Genomic DNA, 25,575 nt, shown 5'->3' with positions numbered 1-25,575 from the left:
GAGCTCTTTGGGCATGCATCAGGATTACGCACCAACTTTGCCGAATGCACGGTGTCCCCCATCGCTTGTTCGGATGAGGAGGCCACTGCCGCCGCTGAGCTCATGGAATGCCAGCTGGCGCAGTTACCGGTGAAGTACCTTGGCATTCCGCTTTCCATTAGGAGGCTATCGGCTGCGTCTTTCCAGCCCCTGGTGGACCGCCTAGCTGACAAACTCCCCACCTGGCGGGCATCCTTGATGCCTAGGGCAGGGGCGTTTGGCGCTGATCCGCGCGGTACTCGCTGCAATCCCGCTGCACCAGCTGATGGTTCTTGGTCTTGATAAGAAGACGCTGAAGCAGGTTAACAAGATCCTGCGCGGGTTTCTCTGGGCTGGCTGGACAAACGCCAATGGTGGCAGCTGCCATGTCAACTGGTCCAGGTTGTGCCGCCCGCTGCGGCTCGGGGACCTGGGAATCCCCGATTTGCACCGCGGTCAGTTTGAGGGTGCGCTGGATTTGGAGGATGCGTACAGACCCCATGCGACCTTGGCGCGGGCTCGATATGCAGTTCTCGAAGGTGGAGTTGGATGTCTTTGCAGCCTCCACCTCGATGGAGGTCGGCAATGGGGAGTCTGCCCTCTTCTGGGAGGACAAATGGTTGGATGGCAGGTCCGTCAAAGAGATGGCGCCTGAGGTCTACGCGCTGGTACCTGAACGACGCAGGAAGGCGCGTACGGTACGCGAAGCGCTGATAGAACGCGCTTGGGTCCCTGACATTGCTGGCGCACCGAGCGCTCTCGCACTCTGGCAGTACGTGCAGCTATGGTGTAGACTCAGGGACATGCGGCTGTCAACGGACCAGGATAGGATGGTTTGGCGCTGGACAAGGGACCGCCAATACACATCCCGTTCTTGTTATGACACCCTCTTCCAGGGGGCCATCATCTTAGGATCTTGGAGACTGAATTGGAAATCCTGAGCGCCGCCAAGGGTGAAGTTCTTTATCTGGCTGGCCTGCCTTGATAGGTGTTGGACGGGCGAGAGGCTGGCACGGCGTGGCTTGCCGCATGCGCCTAGATGCCTGCTCTGCGACCAGTCGGTGGAGACCATGACGCACTTACTCACTAGGTGCTCTTTCTCCAGGACGATCTGGTATGAGGTCCTCTCGTGCATCCGATCCACTTCAGGTCCTCCCACGGTTGAGGGTGACTTCGCGGAGTGGTGGTCGCTGGTGGTGCGGACCGCCCCTCGCCAGCTGCGCAAAGGTACTTCGTCGATAATCATGCTTACATCGTGGTGGATTTGGAAACACCGGAATGCTGCGGTCTTCGACAACGCGCAACCTCCGGTGGCGTCCCTGTTCAACGACATTAGGGCCGAGGCACAGCAATGGTCGGACGCGGGAGCCCGGGGTGTCCGCCAGCTACTCCCCTAGATTAGCCTTCTTTTCTTGGGTCGAGTTGTAAGGTGGGGTGGTTGTCCTCTCGGGGACTTGTACATATAACCTTCTTTTCTATCAATGCATCGAAACGCAATGCTTTTACGTTTCAGCGAAAAAAATGGTATTCCATTGAAATCGTTCATTTTGTTTTTCATTGCCAATTGAATTCAGAGTTGAATTCTGTGCAACCAAACAGTGGCTTAGAAATTTAGAATCCGCGACACCGTGCCGATGCTCGTGTCCCTTCCACGGCCCACGGTGGACTTGGTCTACGTCGACCGGGGTCCAGATTCCGAGAATCCGAGTATATGCTCTCTCGTCTCGTCTCGTGGCTCTCTCGTGGGTGGTGGGAATCCGGTGCCACCGCTGCTTCCACCCCACGCCTGCCTGCTTCCACTAAAGCGTTATCCCCCGCGTGCCCCCATCCCGGCCGTCCACCTTCCCATCCGACGGCCTGCGAACCCCGAGCAACTGGCCCCGCCCGCCCGCGACGCTTTTTGCCCATATATCCTGGCCTCGCTCCGCCAGCGCCACGCCAGAAAGGAAGAGTGAATATCATCGCAGTACGGTCTCGGGTCCTGCGCTGCGCTGCCGCTGCTCCCTCGCCTCCGCCGCGCGAGATCAACTCCTCCGGTGAGGGATCTCTCTCTCCTCCTTCTCCCTCGTCTGATCCTCTCGTCGGGGTGGTCGGTCGGATCGGTGGCTGTGGCGTGCGGTTCGCTGCTCGCGCTCGGTTCTGATGGTCAGGGGTGGGGGCTGTACGAGTGAGCGCATTTCCGGGCTCTTTGTCGCCTGCGGTTCCTTCCTCCGCTGCTTTTTTTTCGGTTACGAGTTCCTCCGGTTTGGTAGTTTTGGCGAGATCCTTTTGCGCCGTGCTTCCTCCGATGCTGATGGTGGTGCGTTTTGCGGTCAGATGATTCCGGCATAGTTCGTCCTTACTTTCTGGCTTGTGTTACCCCATTTTTTTCTTCTTATTTTTGCTCCACCGGGGATTTCCCCCCTTTACCGGCCTGAACATTTCGGTCTTCTCGAATGTTCTTCCGCCCGCGATTCAAGCACTCCTACTGAACGAATCCAGCCTCGAACTAGGCGTTGCCTTTTTCGTTTGGCGATTTTTGGCCCGGGTCTCCCGATTTAGTTCGATTTTTCTTCGGCAGTTGCAGAGGCATGGGTTCTTCTCCTCCTTTTTGGGCAACTATTTCACGCGATTAGTTTGCCAGACGTGTAGCAGCACCCGTCGTTTCCACCACTCCCCCGAATCTGTTCCTGGAGATGATTGTTTCCCCTATCGGTTCAAAGTTATTATTATTCGGTACCCGCATTTGCTCTCTGCTCCACCTCTAGTACCTGCGGATGATTCGTTTGCTATTTCTGGAAGAGAGCACGATTACTGTGATTGCGATACTTGTTCAGGCGAGGGAAGGTTCTTCGTCTCCGTCGGCTCATGTCGAGTTGTTTAGGGCGTGACGTCATCTCCCCATTTTATTTTATATATGGCCTGAGGTTATGCTCGCTTTGACTAGATTCTTAGTCCAAGGGCCTTAGCCCGAGTAGGTTCTTACTCTATCGGTTAAATTAGTGCTACTTGCTATAGCTGCTAGTATTGTTTGCTCATATCTTGCTAGGGTTCTTCTCAAGTTACTTACAAGGGAGGTGGTGCACTTTATACTAGTAGCCTTTTTATGTGGCTTTGCAGTTACTCCTGAATAGTGGACTTTCTCTGCCTTTTCAGCGTGTTGAATGCCAGCGAAGTTGCTTAGATGAGTTAGATCTGTCACTCTTTGCGACCATTTCAATTCATATGCGAATTGTTTTACCTGAAAAAAGGGTGCAAACGTAGGCATTCAGTTGGTCCTTCAGGCCATGGATAGTTTGTATTTTTTTTTTTTGACGGGTGGATGGTTTGTATTGGATAAGTGGACAGTTTGTTTTCTAGTATATGATGGTAAACAGGCAACCGAGCCCAACGTGCCCCATGTTCAGGAAACGTAAAACTTCCCGTATTCTTGGATATAACTAATGCCGAGTTTAGTGATAGTTACCAATACCAGGGTTCTTCGCATAGGAAGTTTTGAATCTACTGTTGTGTTAGGTTTATATTGTCATTGTTGACACTGGAAAGAGCTAATGTTCAGGATTAGGCAACTCATGCTAAACCATGAGAATACAGGGGCATGTTTTCTGCGTTGCATATGTGTGTGTAGATATGAAAGGATGCGCTATCTGTTTGATTGAATGCCAGAGCTCCTGCCTCTTTCCTTTGACATGATAATGATGTATATAATCAATAGGTGCACTGGTTTATTTACTGCAATACACTAAATAGTATTGGTATGAACAAATCATGTATGTTTACTGAAGAGCAAAGTACTGAAGGCCTGTCACATTGTTTACAATTTGGCAGCAATGAAAGTATTCAGTGGCAAGCAGAAGCATCTGCACTACTGTTCTCATCAATTTATTTATTCCATTTTCATTTTGCATTGTTCATGCATTAGAGATTAGTTCTTGACGGTCAAACATCAGGTTGAAATTTATCTGCCCATTTCATAGCTTGCACCATCAAACATGCAGTAGAGCAGTATTCAGATTAATATGTGGAGGATAACATTGTCAGCTTTCATAGTGTTGATGTTTAGTACTTTGTTTGTTGCATCATTTTTTTTTTACTTCTGTCATGTTTTTTCGCCCTACGGTTGGAGCCTTTTCTTAACATGTCTTTGTTCAAGTGTTTATGTTTTGCTTGTCAGTGTCCTTGATACAGATAATCTATTAACTCACTGATGATTATTTAGTTGTATTGGAAGTGGGCAGTTTGTTTTCTAGTATATGATGGTAAACCGGCAATGGAGCCCAACGTTACCCATGTTCAGGAAACGTAGAAATTCCTGTATTCTTGGATATTACTAATGCTGAGTTTAGTGATAGTTACCGATACCAGGGTTTTTCAGATGGGAAAATTTGAATGTACTGTTGTGTTTCATGCTTATGTAAGTTTATGTTATCACTGTTGACACTGTGGAAAGAGCTAATGCTCAGGATTAGGCAACTCATGCTAAACCATGAGAATGCAGGGGCATGTTTTCTGTGTTGCATATGTGTATGTAGATATGAAAGGATGCACTATCTGTTTGATTGAATGCCAGAGCTCCTGCCTCTTTCCTTTAACATGATAATTTTTTTTTGAAACGGAGGCAAAAGCTTTGCCTCATCCATTAATTAAGAAGAAAGTGCATAGTTTTTAGGAGAAAACCATGCGAAAACCATACAAAGACACCACGGGGCCAAGGCCACACTCGCCACTCCACAAGAGCAAACCCACTCGAACACAGAGCTGATACAAGCGGACGACGACACACTCGCCAAGACTAGCTTGCCATCCAACCAAACCGGAGCGAAGACGCCGTGCCTACTATGGGAGGAGCAGATACGGGACACTCTACTATGGGAGGAGCAGATACGGGACACTCCAGCATAGCTGAAGAAGACAAACCTCTCAGTTGCGCCAAAACGACCTTGTCGCCCTCGCGACACAAAGTCGATGTCCTCAACACCGTCAAGATGACGAACATTCGGAGCCGCCGCTCCGACATACCGCTGGTCCGTCGCGCCCTGCACGTCCACCAAGGCCACCACCTTCCGGGGCCGCCGCCCCGACGTACCACCGCTCGCTCTCGAGCTGCAACGCCGCACGATTCGTCCACCCGCAACCCAAGCTGCACAGGGCAAACGGCCGCAGACCACGGGCATCACACCAACTCATCCGGGGCCGCCGCCCCGACATAACGTCCGACCGTCCCCACCAGGACGCATCAGACCGAGCCGACTGCCCTGCCGCCCACACGGCCAGGGTCGCCACCCAAGCTGTGGCAAGCCACATCCCCGCACCATAGAGATGTTGCCGCACCGCCTTCCGGGGCCGCCGCCCCGACTCACAGCCACCTACCCGAGGCCGCCGCCTCGGCATCCTCCAACGCAGACGGCAAGGCAACACAGCCCGACAAACAAGCCACCCTCGCCGAGTGAAGGTCATGCGCTCCAAAGACGAGGCCTCCAAGAAGGGAAGCGACGAGATCGCCGCCGTCGCCCGCTCCGGCCGAGGCAAGAGCTTGGGTTTTCACCCGGAGAGCACGAAGCCTTGAAGCTAGGAGAGGTAGGAGCTCCACAACGATGCCTTCAAGAAGGTGAACGGCGCCTCGAGGCGTCGCCATCGCCGGCACCGATCTAGTCGGGCAGAGCTTTCACCCGGAGCAAGCCCCCTCCTGTCGAGGCCTCCTACACCGGCAGGACAGCCATATGCCAGCCCGCAAACCATTGCCGTCGACCACCTCGCCCACCAATACTCCGTCGCTGCCCGGGGCAGCCGCCCCGGCACCCCACCAGAACCCTGCCGCAGCAGCCAGCAGCACCTCGCCCGCGACGAACTGCCGCAGCAGCGTCACGACGCCCAGACCGCGCCCTCCCCAGCACCACCGCGCCACACAGCGCCCGCCCGGACCACCCGAGCAGCAGCGCGCCTCCAGGGCCGCCCCCGCCGGCAACAGCAACTGCCGCCGCGCCCACCGCCCGCCGCACCACCTCCTGGCTCCCCGCTCGCCGGACAACCAACCAAGGCCCAGATCGGGCCCGGGTCGGCCCGCCCGCCGCCACCTGCTGCCGCGCCACGGCCACGCCGCCGCGGCCCGCAGCGCCCAGCCGCACCACCCGCCGCCGCAGCAGACGGGGACCCAGGGCCGCCGCCCTGGCTTCCTTCCTCCCAGCCGGCGACGCCCCACACGGGCCGGCCACCCCGACGAAGATCTCGGACCCACCCTGTAATACACTAAATAGTATTGGTATGAACAAAGCATGTATGTTTACTGAGGAGCAAAGTACTGAAGGCCTGTCACATTGTTTACGATTTAGCAGCAATAAAAGTATTCAGTTGCAAGCAGAAGCATCTGCACTACTTTTTTTCATCAATTTATTTATTCCATTTTCATTTTGCATTGTTCACGCATTAGAGATTACTTCTTGATGGTCAAACATCAGGTTGAAATTTATCTGCTCATTTCATAGCTTGCACCATCCAACATGCAGTAGAGCAGTATTCAGATTAATATGTGGAGGATAACGTTGTCAGCTTTCATAGTGTTGATGTTCAGTTCTCCCTCCGATCCAAATTAATTGACTCAACTTTGTCTAAATACGGATGTGTCTAGACGCGTTTGTTGATTAGATACATTTGTATCTAGACAAAGTTGAGTCAATTCATATGAACCGGATGGAGTACTTTGTTTGTTGCATGAGTTTTTTTTTTACTTCTGTCATGTTTTTTTGCCCTACAGTTGGAGCCTTTTCTTAACATGTCTTTGTTCAAGTGTTCATGTTTTGCTTGTCAGTGTCCTTGGTACAGATAATCTATTAACTCACTGATGATTATTTAATCATATAGCTATGGCTGAAGAAGCTGAGGGAAAGACCCGACAGGTAACAAGGATGCCCCCTGCTGCTCTCAATGAGCGTATCCTTTCTTCCATGTCCCAGAAGCACGTTGCTGCCCACCCATGGCATGACCTGGAGATAGGTATTGTGCACTCTCAGTTCTACGATAGTATCACATTTTTATGTTCTGCTAACATATGATTTTATATGCTTTATTGGTCTGTTATGTTCTATAAATTTTAACATTCACAAAATGCTTTGGTTTAAATTTATCTTAGCGGTAATTATATTTTCTTTTAAATGCAGGTCCAGGAGCTCCTGAGGTTTTCAACTGTGTAAGTTTATTTTCTAATACAGTAGTTAAGTTCTAAATTATATTTTATGTTCAAATCAAATTGATCGATACCAGATTGGAGCTTTACCTTCATGTTGTATTAAGTCTCATACTGTGCATATGGACTGAAATTCATCTTCCTGGTTACAAAGTCTCAAAATCTTCCTTTTGAAGCTTCCATGCGTGTATTAATTCCATAAAAGAAGATAGGGTCAGGTCCACTGAAACTTTCTGGGACAATGTAGAGTTTGAAATTCCTTCTACCAGTTTTGGTTTTCACACGATATACTAGTTCAGGCATGTCTCAAGTTGTCCTATTAACATTCTAATGTGCCAACCAAATGCTATTGAAAGATTGTTTTAACTAGATAAGGCAAGATTTTCTTTTCTGGAAAATTTTGCTTGTCTTTATCTGCTGCTGTTATTAAGTTCTGTACAGTGAAACACTGAAGTTAACAGACTTGTTTTTTCAATTGGCAGGTTATTGAGATTCCTAGAGGCAGCAAGGTTAAGTATGAGTTAGACAAAGGAACTGGTCTTATCAAGGTCAGCTAGCACTGAATCATTTGGGCTTTATGTGCATGTTTATACTATCCGTCAAATCCAAAGGGTGTCACTGAAATCTAATTGTTGGACTCAGAATGTACACAGAGAGATTTAAACACTATCAATTAACACTGCTAGGTATAAATAGAGGAGTTTTGTTAAAAAAATATTACTAGTAATTTTGTAAAGGGCATGCCTTAATAATCTTCCACTCACTGTAGGTTGCTTAGTAAGTAGTAACATACAGGAATGTGGAGGACTTGTATGCTACAACTACTTGTTTTCCGCTTTGACAAAAGAGAGCTTCAACTTTCAATTGTGTTTCAGGTTGATCGTGTTCTTTACTCCTCAGTTGTTTACCCACACAACTATGGTTTCATTCCACGCACACTGTGCGAGGATAATGACCCCATGGACGTCCTTGTCCTGATGCAGGTATGTGGTGGATGCAGAGTTTGAATGTTTGCACATTGTATTGCTCTGATCTAACATCACTTCTCTTTCTCTTGGATAGGAGCAAGTTGTTCCTGGCTGCTTCCTGCGTGCACGTGCTATTGGGCTTATGCCTATGATTGACCAGGTTAAATTTTCTCCATGCCTTGATTACTTTTAAGTTGCTTTGTTTCATGGTAGTAACAGACGAATTCATGCTTCATTTGCTTCTATTCTACCAACAATTAAGATCCTTTGATGCATGAGATTGCACAAACGGACTAAAAAGGGAAGAATTAGACTGCCATAACAAAAGTGGGTTGTAACTGACTGCTGAGTTCTTACATCTAGCTAATCATTTGGTGTCACTAGGGTGAGAAAGATGATAAGATCATAGCTGTCTGTGCTGATGACCCTGAATACCGTCACTTCAGAGACATCAGTGAACTTCCCAAGCATCGCCTTCAGGAGATTCGTCGCTTCTTTGAGGATTGTATGTTCCTAAACTATGATGTATCACTTTCCATTACAAAATTGTGTGTGCCAGACCATGAACTGCAGTAACTGGATTCTGACAATTGAACATGTGCTGTGTTGGTAGACAAGAAGAATGAAAACAAAGAGGTTGCAGTGAATGATTTCCTCCCAGCAGAAGATGCCATCAATGCAATCAAGTACTCAATGTGAGTTTTACTGCTTCATACTTCTGCAAATCATTTTGTTGCTGCTGTTTTTGATTTACTGTTGCGAGAACCAATTCTTTCCCTGAACCATTTCAAATGTCATACTGCAGGGACCTGTACGGTTCATACATCATCGAGGGCTTGAGGAAGTGATCTCCAGCAGCTCAACTGAAGATGCTACGCCATTCACTCGACTACTAATAGTAAAACAGACATTTATGTTAACATCATGATCGAAAACCATGGCTCAGGGATATATTACCTTCGGTTCATGCTGAGAACAAGTGTCAGTGCATTTTGTTTCCGTATATGCCATGTAAGGTCCAAGTATTTGACCTCTTGCTGGAACCTTTGCTGTCGAACCGTCACTTTGCAGAACGGTTGCTTAATAGAAAATCAGCTGTTACATCAAGGCTCATACTCATGTCAATACCTTATGTCATGTGTTGTTGGTACGTGTGGTTGCCTGGAGGTGCCTGGTATCTGCTTCTTTCATTTGTTCTGGGGAATATTTGATGTTATGAGTTTTTTCTGAGAGAATATATGGCACTTTATTGATTATAAGAAATCATTACATAGAGTCTTCCAGATGCAGTCTGGAGCAGAGTTTCCAAAATAGAAGAAACAAAGAGCTCTGCAGAACGAGCTAGAATATTTGCCGATTCATGAGTTTCTAAAAATAGAAGAAACAAAGAGCTCTGCAGAATGGGCTAGAATATATGCTCATTCAAGTTGAGGTGAAGTTTGCAGTCAAAGATTTAATATCCTGCGCCACAACACTGGCAAGACTACAATCCAACTTCGAAGCAAGAAGCCGCTGAAATAAAAAAGAGTTAGTCTAGATACCGCCATTAGCTTCTGCCAATTCGTGCGCTGTGACCTCATCAATCAGCTCGCTGCAAGCAGCCTGATGTAGTTGGTTGCTTACAGCCAAGCAATCACCTGATGTTATTGTTGTTGCTACGCTGCAAGCAGCCAAGCAATCACCTGATGCTATTGGTTGTCGCAGTGTGTGGTTTGGTTTCTAGATAAGTTTTCTGTGAGCTCCCTCCGTCATTGTCAATATCATGGGCTACTCCAATCTCCTAGCAACCGGAGCGATGTTAGTTCAAAGAAAGTTAGAATTGCGAGTCTATGGAGATGTGCGCTATCTTATTTGTCTTGCGATCTGGAATGCAGTGAAAGGAGACCAACTGCCTGAGCTACAGCATCTAAGCTGCATACGGGACTGTAACTGCAGCCTGTGCATATGCAATATATGGAACAACAGGCGAAGGAAGCTTTTCGGCGAGGCAAACTGAGATTTGTGTTGCTGAAGTTGTGCAGCAGATCGGTACTCTGACTCCTCGTGTGTGTGTGTGTGTACGCAAACATGATGTACACAAAAATGGTGATTAGTACTCTCAACCAATGACCATATCTGATTTATTCTATAAAAAACACCTTGTTAGAAAGATAAAAGACACATATCTGAACAAAAGTAAAGAGCATGGAAATGAATCTTGAAGGTGCTCCATTTATTCAGTATTACCCGACCAGAGACAGTACCACATACTGCCACCTCCGAAGTACGTACATACTTCAGTTATTGGACAACCCAAAGTATGAATAGGGTGACATGTTCCAAAATCTCTACTTCACGCCTCTTAAGGGAACCTAATGTCTGGTGATAATCTTCAGTTTCGGTGCTGATTTAACACTAACAAGCTAGCACACACTAGGGCAACTAAGCACCGAGCACATGAAGCATGATTGCGTTTTGAGCATGCATTCTGTTCTCTGCCTGGGGGAATACAATCGAGTTTGGGGCCTCAATTGCACCATCTGATACCTCCACCCCTCTCTCCGCAGGTAAACAATGCATGAGGAACGCTTTCGGACCAGCCATCTCCATCAGGGCTTCATCCACCTGCACGGACACAAACGTATAAGCCTGAGGGCCATCCCATGAGCAGAGACTACAGACTAAAGGATTAAACCATCATGAAATTTTATGAGCCAACTCCTATTATTATTCTTTAAAATTTCTAAACAACAAACATAAAGAAACAAGTCTGTGGTTTCTAGTAGCACAAAAAAAGAGACTACAAATAAACAGGTATCAATAATCCAGTGGAAATGACAAGTCCACCAATCAAAACTGGTGTAAATTATTTAAAAAAAGAGGTAGACTGACCATGAATCCTTGGAATAGTTCTTTCCTTTCCTCAGCTTCCTCCTTTTGGCCCATACTGGCCCAAACATCTGTATACACAACATCTGCTCCCTTAACTGCTTCCTTGGGATCATTAGTTATTTCAATCTTACTTCCAGCTTTCCTAGCAATCTCCACGGTTTTCGCATCTGGCTCAAAGCCCTTAGGACAAGCACATACAAAGTGGAAAGGAATCACAGCAGCCAATAGAAGCCATGAGTGCACAATATTGTTCCCATCTCCAACATAGACAACCTACATAGTAAATTAGGGGAACAGAGATAGAATTAGTCATCGTATAACAGAATTGCCGCATACTTTTATTTCAAGGGTGATCTACCTTGGTGTTTTCAATACGACCAATGTGTTCAAGCATAGTAAGTGCATCAGCCATTATCTGACATGGATGGTTATAGTCCGTGAGACCATTTATGACAGGTACAGATGCATATTTGGCCAAGTCCAAGATATCCTGCCAAAATCATATGAGATGTTAGGAAGGTAATGCTCGGATAACTAAACAGGAACTAGGTGGGGTTGAATTGTTAAATGCAATTGCATGAAGGCAGAATGGGAATAGCTTAGGAAGATAAAACATCTCAGCAATAAGCAAGCCAACAAAGCAGGAGAGTGAGGAAGTGAGTTCAGTGACTGATCCCGAACATCAATTAGATGTCAAGTCTACTGAAGAAATATATAGAACAAGCAAACGAAGAAGCATGGCAGAAAGTAAATGCCACAGTAACATTGTTTGATCATCAAATTCACGCAACCAAATATTTCCAGGTTGGCTGTTAGACAATTACTCCCTCTGCTCCATAATTCTTGTCACGGTGAATTAAAACTACAACAAGAATTATGGAACAGAGGGAGTAGAATGAAACAACTTACTATTTCAGTTACAACTACCGTTACCAAGGTTGATGCTTCATACTAATAGGTTTCAGCTTGGGAAATATCTTTCTTTTATCTGCCGCTTATGGTCAGAGTAGATATCTAACTTTGCTTCAGCACCAAAGAAATAACATTTATGTCTTGATTGCAATCATTAGGCACCATGAAACGAACAGTTTGAATTTTATTAAGGAATTTGATTTAGTATATGCAGAGTTTCCAGTAAACTGGTAGAGTATACATTTCATAAACCATGATCATGCAACTAATAATCATACCTGGTGAGCAAAAACCCTAGCCATAATGATGTCATTATATCCAGAAAGCACCCGGGCAACATCACGAGTCTCCTCACGCTTGCCCATCTGGATATCATCAGGGCCCAAATAAATGGCATGCCCACCAAGCAAGAAGAATCCTGTTTCAAATGAAACACGGGTCCTCATCGATGGCTTGGCAAATATCATTGCCATTGACTTTCCTTTGAATGGTTGGAAGCTCCTGTCTCCTGACTTTATCTTTGCCTTAACCTCAATCGCTCGGTTAAGGATCTTCATGATTGTATCTTTGTCAAAATCATTGATATGAAGAAAATCCTTAGGAATCTGTTTGGCTGCAAGAAAATTAGTACTGTTAATGAAGTTATCAAAATATTTTTTGCAACCTAAATTAATAGAACTTTCTTTTGATGCCCAAAACTTCTAGAATGTACACCTTAGCTTCCATCACTCAAATCTTTTTTGGGAAAAATAGCAGGATGAAACAACATTGAATCAAAAGGCTACATATTTACAACAAAATGTCTCTCTTTCTCCCCCAGTGGTTGATACTGGTGAGGACTGTGGAATAAAACTAAAGTAAGCACAACATAACAGTGATGATGGGAACACGCAAGGAGAAGGTAGGCTTTGCTTTATGTCAAACCAGAAAATTCAGCACTCGCTCTGTCCCAAAAAAGATGTCGCAGATTTTTCAAAACTTCGGTGTATCTAGACGTGATTAAGTGTATAGATACATCAAAATTTAGACAAATCTGTGACATCCTCTTTGGGATGGAGGGAGTACAATTCTTGCTTGATCACCATATGATTAGTGTGATGTGTGGATTATCATTACAGGTGATTTTTCATCCAGTGCCACAGAAAAAGGAAAATGGTCACCAGAAGCTGATGGTCAACCTAGTTGGGTCCACGTTTTGTTCAACCAATATTATATTTCAAAAGCCGCCGCAAATATTTGGGCACTGTCTGTCAGCAACTACTAACAACTCTATTTAGATCAATAGAGCCTAAATAACAGGAGGTTTGGTTCCAATTAATAAACAAAACCCATGTGTTTGGTACAGATGTCTCACAAGCAACTAAGGATTTAAACAGAACCGGAAACTAAAAACTAAACAGGACATGGGGAAGCCTTTTCAGGATTACAAGGAAGCATCATTTTTCATCCAGTGCCACAGAAAAAGGAAAAAGGTGAAGCTGATGGTCTACCTAGTTGGGTCCATGTTTTGTTCAACCACATATATGGGCACTTGGGCAGTGTCGCAAACTACTAACTGTTCTTTTTAGATCAATATAGGGCCCCAAAAAGGGAGGCCCGGTTCCATTTCATGAACAAACCCGGAGTTTCGTACAGAAGTCTCAAAATTGGCAGAGGAGGCAGCCCTAGAAACTAACCAAGTTTCGCAGTACACTGCCACACTGATTACTCCCTGATTCTCAAATCTATTCGAACAGACAACAGCCCCGCTAGAACCCTAGTTACTGGGTAGCTCTAAAACAGCCGAAAGACAATTCAATGCGGGCGTAGAAACCCTAACCTTCTTTCCCCGGAGAGGATACCGCGGCAGGGCTGGACACTGCGGCGGCCGCGACCCCGCGGCGGGCGCCGGAGGCGGCAATTGGTCGCGCTGAGGGCGGATGGAAGGGGAGCGACTGTGGGCGCCGGGTGGAGGTAGGGGCGGAGAGGACGAGGTGGCCGCCGGAAATCGCCGCCGCAGCCATCGCGCGGAGTTGCTTCAGCGGCTGTTGGCGGCGGCGGGTGGAATTCGGGGAAGAGTGAGGCTACTGGAATCCGGCGGCTGGTTGCTGCTGGAAAGGTCGGGAAGGGACGGGCCAGCTGGGAACTGTATGTGGAACCTGGCCTGGGTCATACTGAGGCCTCTTTTTTTTTTTTTTTTTTTTTTTTTTGGAGAGAATGTGGTCTTTATTGATTAAACAACATCATTACATAGTTCCTCCCAAATAAACTCCGGGATAACACCTACTGAAACATTACAAAATAAAGGCACCCAAGAACGGGCCAGTTTATGAGCTACCACATTGGTACTTCTACTAGAAAATCTGAACGTACAAGATACGAAATCCGACTTCAGAGAGTTGATGCCACAGATGACAGAACCGATAACCGAGCGGTCTCTAACTGAGCTAGAGATCCTCTGAATCAAAGATAGACAATCTGAGACGAGGACAAGATTGTGAAAACCCATGTCCTTGGCCATGGAGAGGGAAGCGCGAACAGCTAAGGCCTCAGCCAATTCAGGAGCTGGAAACCTGTTCAAGCCTTCGCTACAGGAGAGAACAAAAGCACCATCATGATTGCGAAACACCGCACCCCAGCCCATCCGCTGATAAGCTGGGAACAGAGCCGCATCAACGTTGACACAGACCCATCCTGGAGGTGGGGCGATCCACCGAGGCTTCGGGCACACCCCCTCATTCAGTTTGCAGACCTTTACTGTGAAGGTGAAATTCATGATCATGTCCATGTATGCTAGTAGTTTGGACGCCACTCTGTGTGGATGCACTTGCAGCTCGCCATTCCTGATACCATTTCGGGCATCCCAGACATGCCAACAGGTGACCACCAAAACCGTGGCATGAAGATCACTTTCCCTCCGAAGAAAAGCAGATATACATTGTTTCATATCAACCAGATCCTTTCTATGTAGCTGCAATTGGAAATGCTCCTTCACAACATCCCAAACCGCACGAGCAAAGGGGCAAAACACAAACAGATGCTCCACTCGCTCCAGACTACCACAAAAGACACGTTGACCATCTGCTGGTATATGGCGATGCAACAGTTGATGGCCAGTAGGGAGACAGTCATGTATCATACGTCAGAGCACAACCTTCATCTTACCAGGCGCCTGAATCTTCCATACCGCCTTCCATGAATCTTCCATACCGCCTTCCATAACTGTGCTTCTTCGTCCCGATTTGCGCAAGATCCTTTCCCTGCCCTCTCACGGGTAGTAAAGAACGCTGCAGTTTTTGCCAGATTGTAGGCCGATTTGACAGTATAGATACCCCGCTTATCAAACTGCCATGATGCAAAATCCCCGCTTCCACGTCTGCTGATGGGGACTTGTAGAATAGTATCCGCTAGCTCTGCATGGAAGAAGGCCCGGACAATGTCATTTTCCCACGCCGTACCCTCCTCGTTCATGAGATAACGAACCTTGGCAGTGTGAGGGATTGGAAACAATGGTTGAAAGGTACCAACACGGAACCTAGGGATCCAGTTATCCGCCATGATGCTTGTCCGTTCACCATTTCCAATACCCCACCCGATCCCTTGCAAAAGGAGCTCGCGGCCAAACAAGATCGACCTCCAGGTGAATGAGGAAGATCTGGGCTTGATAGCCGAGAGGAAATCCGTATGAGGGAAATACCGTCCTTTCAACACCCTTCCGCAAAGGGATGAAGGATCAGTGAGCAGCCGCCATGCCTGTTTGCCCAACATCGCCTTGTTAAACATGACAAAGTCCCTGAAGCTCAAGCCACCAAGTGACTTCGGTGCCGTTAGCCAATTCTAGGACCGCCAATGCATTTTTCGACGTCCATCCTCGAAGCCCCACCAATGGTTGGCAACACATGATTTCATTTTTTCACATGTGGCAACCAGAACCTGAAAGCAACTCATAACATGATTCAGTATCGACTGTGCAACCGCCTTGAGCCAAACTCCCTTCCCGGCCCGAGACAATGGTCGTCCAGAAATACACGAAACACACCACCAAACCTTCTCCGACAGGAACTTGAAGGAGGCGGTAGACGAACGAGCAATCTCAGTAGGCATGCCAAGGTAATTGTCCTGAAGAACCTCATTCATGACCTCTATCCTGTTCTTCACCCTCGTTTTGACAGCCTCAGGGCAGGCCTATTTGGAATGGTTGTTGCAATTTTTTCTTTGTGTTGTGTGGGCATCAACCATTCCAACTTCCAACATGATTTATCTCAAAAAAAAATGCAACATGACCTTAGCATTTATATGTCTAAAAGAACATAACAATGCTACATTGAGGAAATTATTTTATGGAAACCTTACGGGAGGGTCGTATGACGAGAAAAAATCTACGCGAGTAAATCTGCGGTTCACACATCAGCCAGTAACAAAAAAAATTTGTATGATTTTGCATGTTGTCAAGCGTTGCACCATATGAGGTAACCACAACTACCAGGTTTTCTGTTCCATAAAGATCACCTCGCTGGTCATCAGCCATGTATTCTTACAATAACTTCCTTTTCGAACTAAACAGAGCACCAATCGTGTACAACTTCTAACTATTTATCATACTTTTATTTCGGAATATATCAATATGTCCATCGGAAGATAAAAGCATTTGTATGAAGAAGATAGGATCTTTCCTTAGGTATTGATATGGCTGTCAACTAATTTGTATGACACATTCGGCTCCTCCTTCTCTCCACTTGAATGAATTTTATTTCTACTTTTCTCTATTTATAGTGCCAACGGGAGGGAATTTCTCCTACTCGAGTCTTGGCCTTGAATCCTTATCGATTTAGAAGCAAATAAATCATGCAATCTTGATTGTGACTAATCCAATTCGATCAGTACTTATCTGGGTCATGCATTCTTATCACCTATTGATGCATAACGGATCCTGGAATTTAACTTTAGGTATTCAAATTTCATCAAACAAAAAACATAAAGGTAAAAAACAGAAAATGGTCCGAGCCTTCAAGCTAATAAAAGTAAAACTTGGCCATTGTAGCAAATGATAAAGGAAATTACAATAGGACCATGTGATATGCCGTAGCTTCGAGGCACATATATACCAGCATCACACTTTACTTGTAAGAAGAATTCATGTTCAATAAATGTAACCAAGCCGTCATACAGGAGTTGGTTCCCATTTTTTTCTCGAACGCACACCGAAGCGTGTGTCTTTGTGTATTAGAAGAAAACCGCAGAGAAAGCGAGTGGTACACCAGCGTAGCCAAGCTACTAAAGTTAAAGACAGAAAAAAGCAAAAAAAAAAAAAAACTAAAGGCTAACCAAAGCAAGAAAGAAGAAGCTAGAAAGAACTATACGAGGCTAACGTTTGTTAGCCTGGGAGGGCCCTGACTGCTGCGCCACCAGGTGAGTGCAGAGGTAGGCGACAAAGTGCTTTTGCCCCAGCAAGCATCCACATCGTTGCTTCTTCTAGAATAGAAACGACCAGGTCTTCTCTATTGGGATTGATATTCTTAAAGATCACATCATTTCTAGCTTTCCATCACGAGCCTCTAAATGGTTATCAGAAGTACAGATTTAACGCTTTTTTTTTTTTTTTGCATTGCAGGGCTACCATTAGTGAACCAATTTTTGAAGCTCTCATCGGCTCGAGTTGGTTCCCATTTTGTTCCTAGCTTGCGCTTGAGTTGCTACACTTAGGATCAAAACCAATTTAATAAGCTTTTAAACATGGTTATAGGTCATATTCTTGTTTGTTTCAACAAGCATAATAGAGAGTTGAGCGGTACTTTTGAGGGTTTTGAACCTCTCATCTCTATGCATACCAGCAATGAAAAGAGTTGATATGTAAGTTGAATCAACTCCCCCTATGAGAAATCCATGGGATAAAGTTGTGCAAAAGCTTAACCAAGTTGAGCATATGATAAGCGGAGAAAGAATTAGCGGAACTGGAAGATCACCTGAAGTGGTGTAATTCAGGGTTTAGCTCATCAAACCTATATCTGAACTCTTGAAGTTGCCTATCAATGAGACTCAAAAACATCAACATGTAAGCGATGGAGATTTGTGAGGTTTTTGTACAATCTGGAGGTCTTCCATCTGGCTTATAAGGACCTTCCGTTTTATGAACTTTGGCTCTGTTGTTGACACAAAAAAGTGACCTTTTCAAGGAAAGATTTCCCTCCATCATCATTTCCGAGTAACACCAATTGCATCTTTGTCAAATCAATGAGTTCAAGGGCATTGACAATGTCTTGATCTCCCTATTGCAAAGCACTGGTTAAGATATCTATGTAACCAAATATGGTTTGCAACAAGTGTGTCATGAAAGAACAAGACACGGTCACAATTCTCCTTAGCAAAAACAACTATAGATAACTGAGGTTGGACCATTGACATGGCCCTTGATGTTGCTAGCTCCATCATATCCTTGCAAGGACCCTAGAGAAGGTCAAACCATGATCCATAAGCAAGCTCTTTGTTGTTGTTTTCAGTGCCAAACAACATGAACATCTTTCCATAGTCGAACATGGGTATTTTGTTGGCACAAGCTAAATGCTTTACACTCTTGTATGTTGCCACGTATGAGGCTGCCAACTATAGTCTAGTGCTACAAGTTCCAACATATTAAATAATCATGTCCATGATTGTTTCCTTTTTTTACCCACTAGTCATTGACCATCCCTTTTACATTCTGCTCCTTCCTTTTCATTTGATTAAGCTTTCTTGTTGGGAGCTTCAAACATCTAAGAAAGACCGGGTTGTGCATTTGCTAGATAAATTGATGGAACATAAGTGAAATCATTTTCTTTTCTAAGACTTCTCGGACTAACCAATACCATGGGCGAGAGAGGTTTTTAGCAAGCCAAAGACATGAAATGCGCCAAAGCTGCTACCCAAACAGAAGCAGTTAGGCGCTACATGAAGCGGGTGCCTTTGGTTGTTGGATTCATATATGAACAACCACCACCGCCGCAAGAAACCTTGGGCGTGTTGCTTTTGGCAATGGGAGTGGACGCCAAAGACTTGCACAAGGCACCCGCACACATAGACGTTACGGTTCTCGTGGCACCGTGCCGCCCCATGCATTCTCAAATTACTTTCTGCTTGCTTTGGCAATGCTTATCTGTTTGAGAGTATTTATTTGCATCCTAGAAATAACTCAAGCATCCTATAAATTCTTGTACCTTGATCAATCATCATCATCAGGTTGATAAGAGTTCAAGAGATAGGTGAAATAATAGTGTGGAGGGGAGCTAGATTACATAGGGAGAGGATGTCGACGGATGGTCGTAGCAAGATCGCCACCATAGGCGAGGGCGGCCATGTTGTCTGTGCGGAGTTCAAGCAGGCCATGTACCCTTTCAAGTGGAGAAAGTACTTGTGCGCGGAATGCGGGGCGCTCCGCGAGGAGCACGGCGTGAACAAGGCATGGGCCAGGGCGGATGACGGCATGGGGATCACGGAGGAGCAGCTGCCACCGCGCAAGAGGCTCATGCTCAGGTACGAGCGGGAGCAGAAGGCCCTTGCTGCCGCCACGGAGAAGGGCAAGGAGCAGGAGGAGTTGGAGGAGTCAGAGGAAGAGGAGATCAGCTGGAGCCCACCAGCTGCGACGGTCACCAAGGGGAAGAGAGCCCCGAGGAGAAAGCGCGCGTGAACTGTATGTGATGACTATGTATTATCATCCCTCCCCCCTATCTCTCTGCATTACCTGCCTGTCAAGTGAGCGCGGAACTGGTATGAAGTGTCAATCTGAATCTCTTTCAGCTATGTTGGAAAAACCAGTGGGTCCGATACACACACTTGTAGTGCTTATTTTAGGGTAGCTCCGAGACTGCAACATGCACCGGTGCGCATATACAGTAGGTTCAAACAAACATCATGTTTCTGCCCAAATAGCAGGTGGAAATCAGGGTGAGCACACTGATTCCCCCTACCTTGGCCAAGTTTGGCTCCACAAGTTAAACATTGAGGCAAAGAATACAGAACACGGAAAATATTTGCCAGCAAATAAAATCTAACCAAATCATTGCCCTCGTTGCTAATGGTAGACAGATATGGTCAGAGTTTTAGTGGATAAAGATTCCAAATTTTGGTGGATCTGAGAGCACGGAACTTGACACATCTTGGCACTCAAAGAAATGAAACCAAACATCCTGTTCGAGTAAGTCACAATTACATAGGCCGCCGCATCCCACCATAGCTTGTCATGCAATATTGCACTCCCACCAGATATTAGTTCCCTTCCTGTACATTCCGCCATGATGCACACTCATTAGCTGGGATAAAAGATCCATATGCCATACAACTGTAGAAGAACACCTACTGAATATCTCACAAATTTGATCAGTAGCAGATCATGGAGTCCTATTACACTGCAAGTTCATATGTTAAAGGCTTATATACTAGATAGTACTAAGTAATTGAACCTGTAGTGCAAGTTAAAAGAGGAGCAGCATAGCCAATTCATATTGAGTACCAATAACATCAGTGAGACAGTGAGAAACAGACCATCAGAATCAGTAGCCTTGGAAGGTTAGCAGTGACTCTATGCAATATCAAACATGCTACTCACCTCCAATATGCGCTTAGCTTCAGCTTCAAATGTCTTGCAAAAAATCTCATAGCTTTTACCAATCCCGATCTGCAAAAAATGAAGGGGTCAACATACAAATATCTTGTTCTTATCGAGACTAGTTTATGGGTAAAGCAATACCAGCAGATCCACTCGTGATGGTGAGGTACTGGATATTACATATCTGCGAGATAGAATAGTTAAATTCAAATGTTGCAACAGAACTGAAGTAGAAACCTAAAATTAACCAATAACCAGAAGGTACACCCATTCTGTGCACTAAAACAATAAGTAGTTGGCACACAAGTTCAAGTTTACCACTGTACCTCAACTTATTGTAGAAAGCCATGGCTTCCGTATTGGACTTTTGAACTGTTAGCATCACGGCTCCCATTTGGCTCTGCATATACATATGCATTCTGGATCAATTTTATGATAATCAAGCCAAGATGTCATAAGAATTGCAATCGGGCAAAAAGAAACATGCATAAACCAGAAGAACTGTCATGACAGCCTCTATCTTAACATAATATTCAGAACAATAGAATGATAAACTACAGGTGCTTAAGAAGATAGATCACCTTGCGAGCTATAAGTTCAATCAACTGCATTAGAAACTTCCCCAACCCCTTCCCTTGGGCAGTAGACTCCAACTGTAGCTCATACACATAAACAACGGGCACATCCTCTTCAACAACAAACCTGTAGTGTACAAAACCAAGCAAGTGATCTCCAGTACATGCTCCATCTGTACATTCCACCCCTGCATCTTGCTCACTGGATTTTTTCGCATTACAGTCATTTGCAAATTGCCGAACAAGGATATATCGTGCTTCTGGGGCAACCATTTCCCGGCGCTTAATTTTCTCTTCCGAAGGCCATTCTGATCCATAAGGTCCCTCCATATTAACCTAAATTATTGTTTACCAGTGTTACATTCAATAATCATGGGGAAGTTGTCAAAGATACATATGAGAACATCCTGGAGCACTAGACGCAGGTAAGCTTGTGACCTTGAGAAGATTTTGGATGTAATTCTTCGTTGGCAATGGAAGCTGGTTGCCATGTGCAGACTCCAAGTACACCGAAATACCTAAATATCAAGAAATTGAGCTTATGTGATAAAAAATACACTTCTCCCACAAAAGATAATGCTAGGCTCAAAGCAATAACCATTGTACATTCAGTTCCCTTTTGTTGAATTTCTAAAGCTAAATCCAGTGAACACATAGAGTTGTCCTGGATCGGACCACAACAGTAGTAGCTAGTCGCACGGTACTGAAAATTTTGACCAGAAAGACGAATGTGGTTACCGTTTCTCTCGTATTTATGAAAAGCCGGGAACTGCGCCAGATGATCCTTCACAGCTACAGCTCCCCTTATAAGCTCTTCAATTGCCTTCTTCCTCTCCAGTATCTGTCAAAAAACATGATATCTACATGAGCACCCTTTATATACCCATAAACCTCATCAGTTCTCTTCAACCACTTAATTACTGAGTGATTTCTATTATCTTAGAAACCAAAGTAACCAAGTGCTAACTGTGTTTCTGACCCACAAAAAAAACACTACGTATGCCAGTATACTAAAATTAAACATCTAGGTTGTGTTTGACAGCAAATTATTTTAAAGTATTCCACAAATACCATAGTTTCTAAAAATACTCTGGTTTTAAATACTTTGTGGTGTTTGGTTGCAACAAAAAGTTGCAGTTTTAATACTGATGTGTTCCCAAAACTGCAGTTTTTCTCAGTATTAAAAAAAACGACCCACAACCTCTTTTTTGAAACTGAGAAACGCAAGAAAAACGCCCCCTCTGCCTCGCTCGCTAGTCGCTACTCCTTATGTTGATACAATGCCGTCACCCTGTCAAACCCGTCCACAGTCATTCCCCGGCGACTCATCAAAGTACTTGGTGGCCGGTTTCATCTCCACGAACGACAGATACGGCACATGGCCGTGATATATCCAACTCGATGATCCTTATACAAATCAACGGCTAGCTAACTATCGTCCCTGATATAGTTCGAATACACAGCAAGCGGCTCAACGACACTAAACAATGCAGCACAATACCATGCCAAAATCTGCAGTGGCCAAACACCTCATGGTTTCGTAGATGCTGCATAGTAATTTTTATCTAAATACTGTGCTATATCATGCCCACAAGTTATAATACTACGGTGCTGTAATATTTTGGTTTACGAAATAATACGGTAGTGTCAAATACTACTGTCAGCATGCTACAGCAGGATAACGCACATGGGTCATGGGTTCATGGCCATGTGTTCTCGTATGACGCAGTTAAACCTTGACATCATAAACACAGTCAAGAAATGAAATCGGCGGTAGGCGGTGGCAAGGGGCTGGGCGATACCCGCGAATCGAATCAAGATGAGAAAGGGGGAGGGCGGAGGGAAGAAATACGAGTACCTCCTTCCTACGCTGCTTCTTCTCCGCCCCGCCGCTGCTCCGGGGCTTCTTGTTCTCCGCCGTCGCCGTTGCTGTCGACATCGCCGCCTCCTGTCGTTGTCTCGTGGGGTCGTGGTGGGCTGGTGGCTGTCGGCTGGAGGGGATTGTGCAAGGGTTATTGCCAAAGTCATGGGCTTTATGGGCCTTCCGTAGAGGCCCACGGTCAACACCTGGTTTTAACTAGTGGTATAGTGACAATTCTCTCCATCCGATCGTGCTCCATGTTCCATCAGTTCCATCAAAGTGTTCCTCTGGCGACTTGCCAAACAGTCTATACCTACAGGTGATGTTCGACATCGACGTAACATGGCACCTGATAGTTCTTGTATTCTGTGTGGGGAAGTGGACTCTTGGCGACACTCTCTGATTGAATGCCGAATGAGTAGATGCATCTGGGCTTTGGCGCCGGAAGCCATCACTGAACATATGGAAGGGACGGTCGAGCCTGAAGCAAAACAGTGGTTGTTTTCAATGATAGATTCTTTGAACCACCCGGACCTGACCAGGTGCTTTGTCACCCTTTGGGCTGTGTGGTATGCGAGGAGGAAGGCAATCCATGAGGAGATTTATCAGAGCCCTTTATCAACGCATGCTTTTGTTGAGTCAATGATGCGAGATTTGGAGGTAGCATCGTCATGCACAAAGAAAGCCAATCCGCAAGCTAGTCGGACTGTACCGACTGAAAGTTGGATCCCTCCACCGCAAGGCATGGTGAAAATCAATGTTGATGCTGCGGTACGGAAGACGGAGAAAGTAGGAGCTGTGGCGGCGATCTGTCGATCGGCGAATGGCGATTTTCTTGGTGCATCAGTGGTGGTCGTGGAGGGAATAAACGACCCAGCCATCCTGGAGGCAATGGCCTGCCGTGAGGCCCTTGCTCTCGCGCTGGACCTTGATCTGACCCATGTACGAGTAGCTTCAGACTGTGCCGAAGTCATTAACAGTTTGGAAGGAAACTATATGGGTAGTTTCAGTAGTGTGATTAGTGAAATAAAATCTAGATCGCTCCACTTCAATGCCATCTCTTTTGTGCATGAACGGAGGTCGTCGAACATGGAGGCACATGGCCTAGCTAGAGCCACTGTCAACCATGATGTTGGTCGCCATATCTGGCTAGCTCAGGCTCCAGATTTCTTTTGTATCCCTATGAACATTAATGTTGAATAAAAATGGTTGCTGTTTCCCTCAAAAAAAAAAAAAAAAAAAAAATCAGTTCCCTAAGTTGGCTTAGGGCAATGCGTTTTGGACATCTAAATTATTCGCGAGCGTTTGTCTGTGTTATCTGGCGAACGTGGAAATGGTTGTACGTCAGTTTGCGTTTGGGGCTGGCTTCAGTGGAGCGATGTATTTTCGGCGCAGAATTTAAAAAAAAGGTTGTAGCCTTAACTTTCCACGAAATTACAGCCGCAAAATTCCTAAGTTCATCATACTTTGCACATGGTACGGTCAGTGGAGTTCAAAAGGGACACAACAAGGTCTGAACAACAATAAAAAAAAGTCTAAAAGGAGGCCAAGGTGATGGGCGCATGGCGATGGCGATCAGACATCTCGGCGCGGATTTCGGCGCGCCTCTTCATGAACCAGGCCTTGGTGTCGTCGTCGACGCCGCTCAAGTCGGTAAGCATGATCCTTGTGTCTTCTGCACGGGTCTTGGCCTCGGCGTCCATCCTCCTCGCCTCGGCATCACGCAATTTGGCATCGGCGTCTGCTTTTTTGGCCTCGACGTCCATCCTTTGGACCTCAATGACCTCTTTCGCGAGGTTGTGGTAGATGGCAGTTGCAGCCTCTTTTTCGGGACGCATATTCTCGTCCCTAGCAGTCAAAGCGGCAAGATTCTCGGCCATTATCTTCTCCATGCTCTGGGTGAACGCAATGTCCTGCGCCTCCCGGGCTAGATCGGTCTTGGTAGCCTTATGGCCTCGGGGACGAGGTGGAAGGGCTTGATGGCCATGATTATCGTCTTCGCCGTCGAGGTTAACGTTGTCCCATTCTTGACAGCTTCATCGTACGCCGCAAAGCTTGTCTTCCACTTGTGCGCGTCCTTGAGCATGTCCCAGCAATGGACCATATGGAAGCCCTTCTTATGCACTGAACCTCTCCAAGGCCCGGGATACCTGCAATCAAAGCCATCAATGATGTACATAGAATGATGTAAATAGAGTAGAATGATGATGGTTGTATCGTGTTTACCACTGAAATGACGCCAGCGCCGCTTACGGGGTGGCTCTTAGCATGTTCGATGGCCGAGTAGAACTTGCTTGTCTCTTGTTTGATGCAGTTTCATCTTTTTCTGATGGACTCTTCCGTCCGTGGACTTGGGATATGGTAGGGAGGGTGCATCTTGATCTCGTTGTACTACTGCATGACCTTGGCCCAATAGACCTTGCCCTTTTGCTGGGCGCCATTAATACAGTCATGGCTCGTTGCCAGCCACGCTTCACACAAACACTTGTCCTCGTCGTCGATGAATCATTGTGTCCTACGGCTCTCCCCCTTCTTCTTGGTAGCAATGTCCGTGGGGACAGGCTGTGTTGGCGCGTCGTCAAAGTCGTCGACGCACACGGGTGTTGGTTGCGTGGGTTGGGTGGTGAACAGCCGTGCGCGAGCAATGTCCTCTG

The 25,575-nt window shown here is 46.0% G+C and overlaps 4 protein-coding genes across 4 annotated transcripts; 2 read left to right on the top strand and 2 right to left on the bottom strand.

Moving 5' to 3' along the window:
* Positions 1-1,960: 1,960 nt before the first annotated feature.
* Positions 1,961-9,252, top strand: LOC124692950 (soluble inorganic pyrophosphatase). The gene is made up of 9 exons (XM_047226389.1): positions 1,961-2,054; positions 6,856-6,987; positions 7,152-7,180; positions 7,660-7,725; positions 8,053-8,160; positions 8,240-8,305; positions 8,530-8,650; positions 8,759-8,840; positions 8,951-9,252. Exons 2-9 carry the CDS (start codon positions 6,858-6,860, stop codon positions 8,991-8,993), a joined length of 645 nt encoding a protein of 214 aa, XP_047082345.1. The 5' UTR covers positions 1,961-2,054; positions 6,856-6,857; the 3' UTR covers positions 8,994-9,252.
* Positions 9,253-10,336: 1,084 nt separating this feature from the next.
* LOC124692949 (ornithine carbamoyltransferase, chloroplastic) lies at positions 10,337-14,034 on the bottom strand. Its single transcript, XM_047226388.1, has 5 exons — positions 13,748-14,034; positions 12,207-12,541; positions 11,375-11,506; positions 11,017-11,289; positions 10,337-10,749 (listed from the first exon to the last, which is right to left on the bottom strand). The coding sequence occupies exons 1-5, from the start codon at positions 13,929-13,931 to the stop codon at positions 10,567-10,569; spliced, it is 1,107 nt and encodes a 368-aa protein (XP_047082344.1). The 5' UTR covers positions 13,932-14,034; the 3' UTR covers positions 10,337-10,566.
* Positions 14,035-19,186: 5,152 nt separating this feature from the next.
* LOC124690559 lies at positions 19,187-19,567 on the top strand. Its single transcript, XM_047223930.1, has one exon. The coding sequence runs from the start codon at positions 19,187-19,189 to the stop codon at positions 19,565-19,567; it is 381 nt and encodes a 126-aa protein (XP_047079886.1).
* A 361-nt stretch (positions 19,568-19,928) lies between these two features.
* On the bottom strand, positions 19,929-23,034 carry LOC124688130 (N-alpha-acetyltransferase 40-like). The gene is made up of 8 exons (XM_047221844.1): positions 22,919-23,034; positions 21,799-21,901; positions 21,499-21,578; positions 21,067-21,396; positions 20,812-20,885; positions 20,627-20,669; positions 20,486-20,554; positions 19,929-20,157 (listed from the first exon to the last, which is right to left on the bottom strand). Exons 1-8 carry the CDS (start codon positions 22,997-22,999, stop codon positions 20,146-20,148), a joined length of 792 nt encoding a protein of 263 aa, XP_047077800.1. The 5' UTR covers positions 23,000-23,034; the 3' UTR covers positions 19,929-20,145.
* Positions 23,035-25,575: the final 2,541 nt, after the last annotated feature.

The sequence above is a fragment of the Lolium rigidum genome, chromosome 2 (genome assembly GCF_022539505.1).
Source record: "Lolium rigidum isolate FL_2022 chromosome 2, APGP_CSIRO_Lrig_0.1, whole genome shotgun sequence".
NCBI classification, from domain to species: domain Eukaryota; kingdom Viridiplantae; phylum Streptophyta; class Magnoliopsida; order Poales; family Poaceae; genus Lolium; species Lolium rigidum.
Note: the sequence above shows the minus strand (reverse complement) of the source record. Positions and strands in the feature narration are given on the sequence as shown.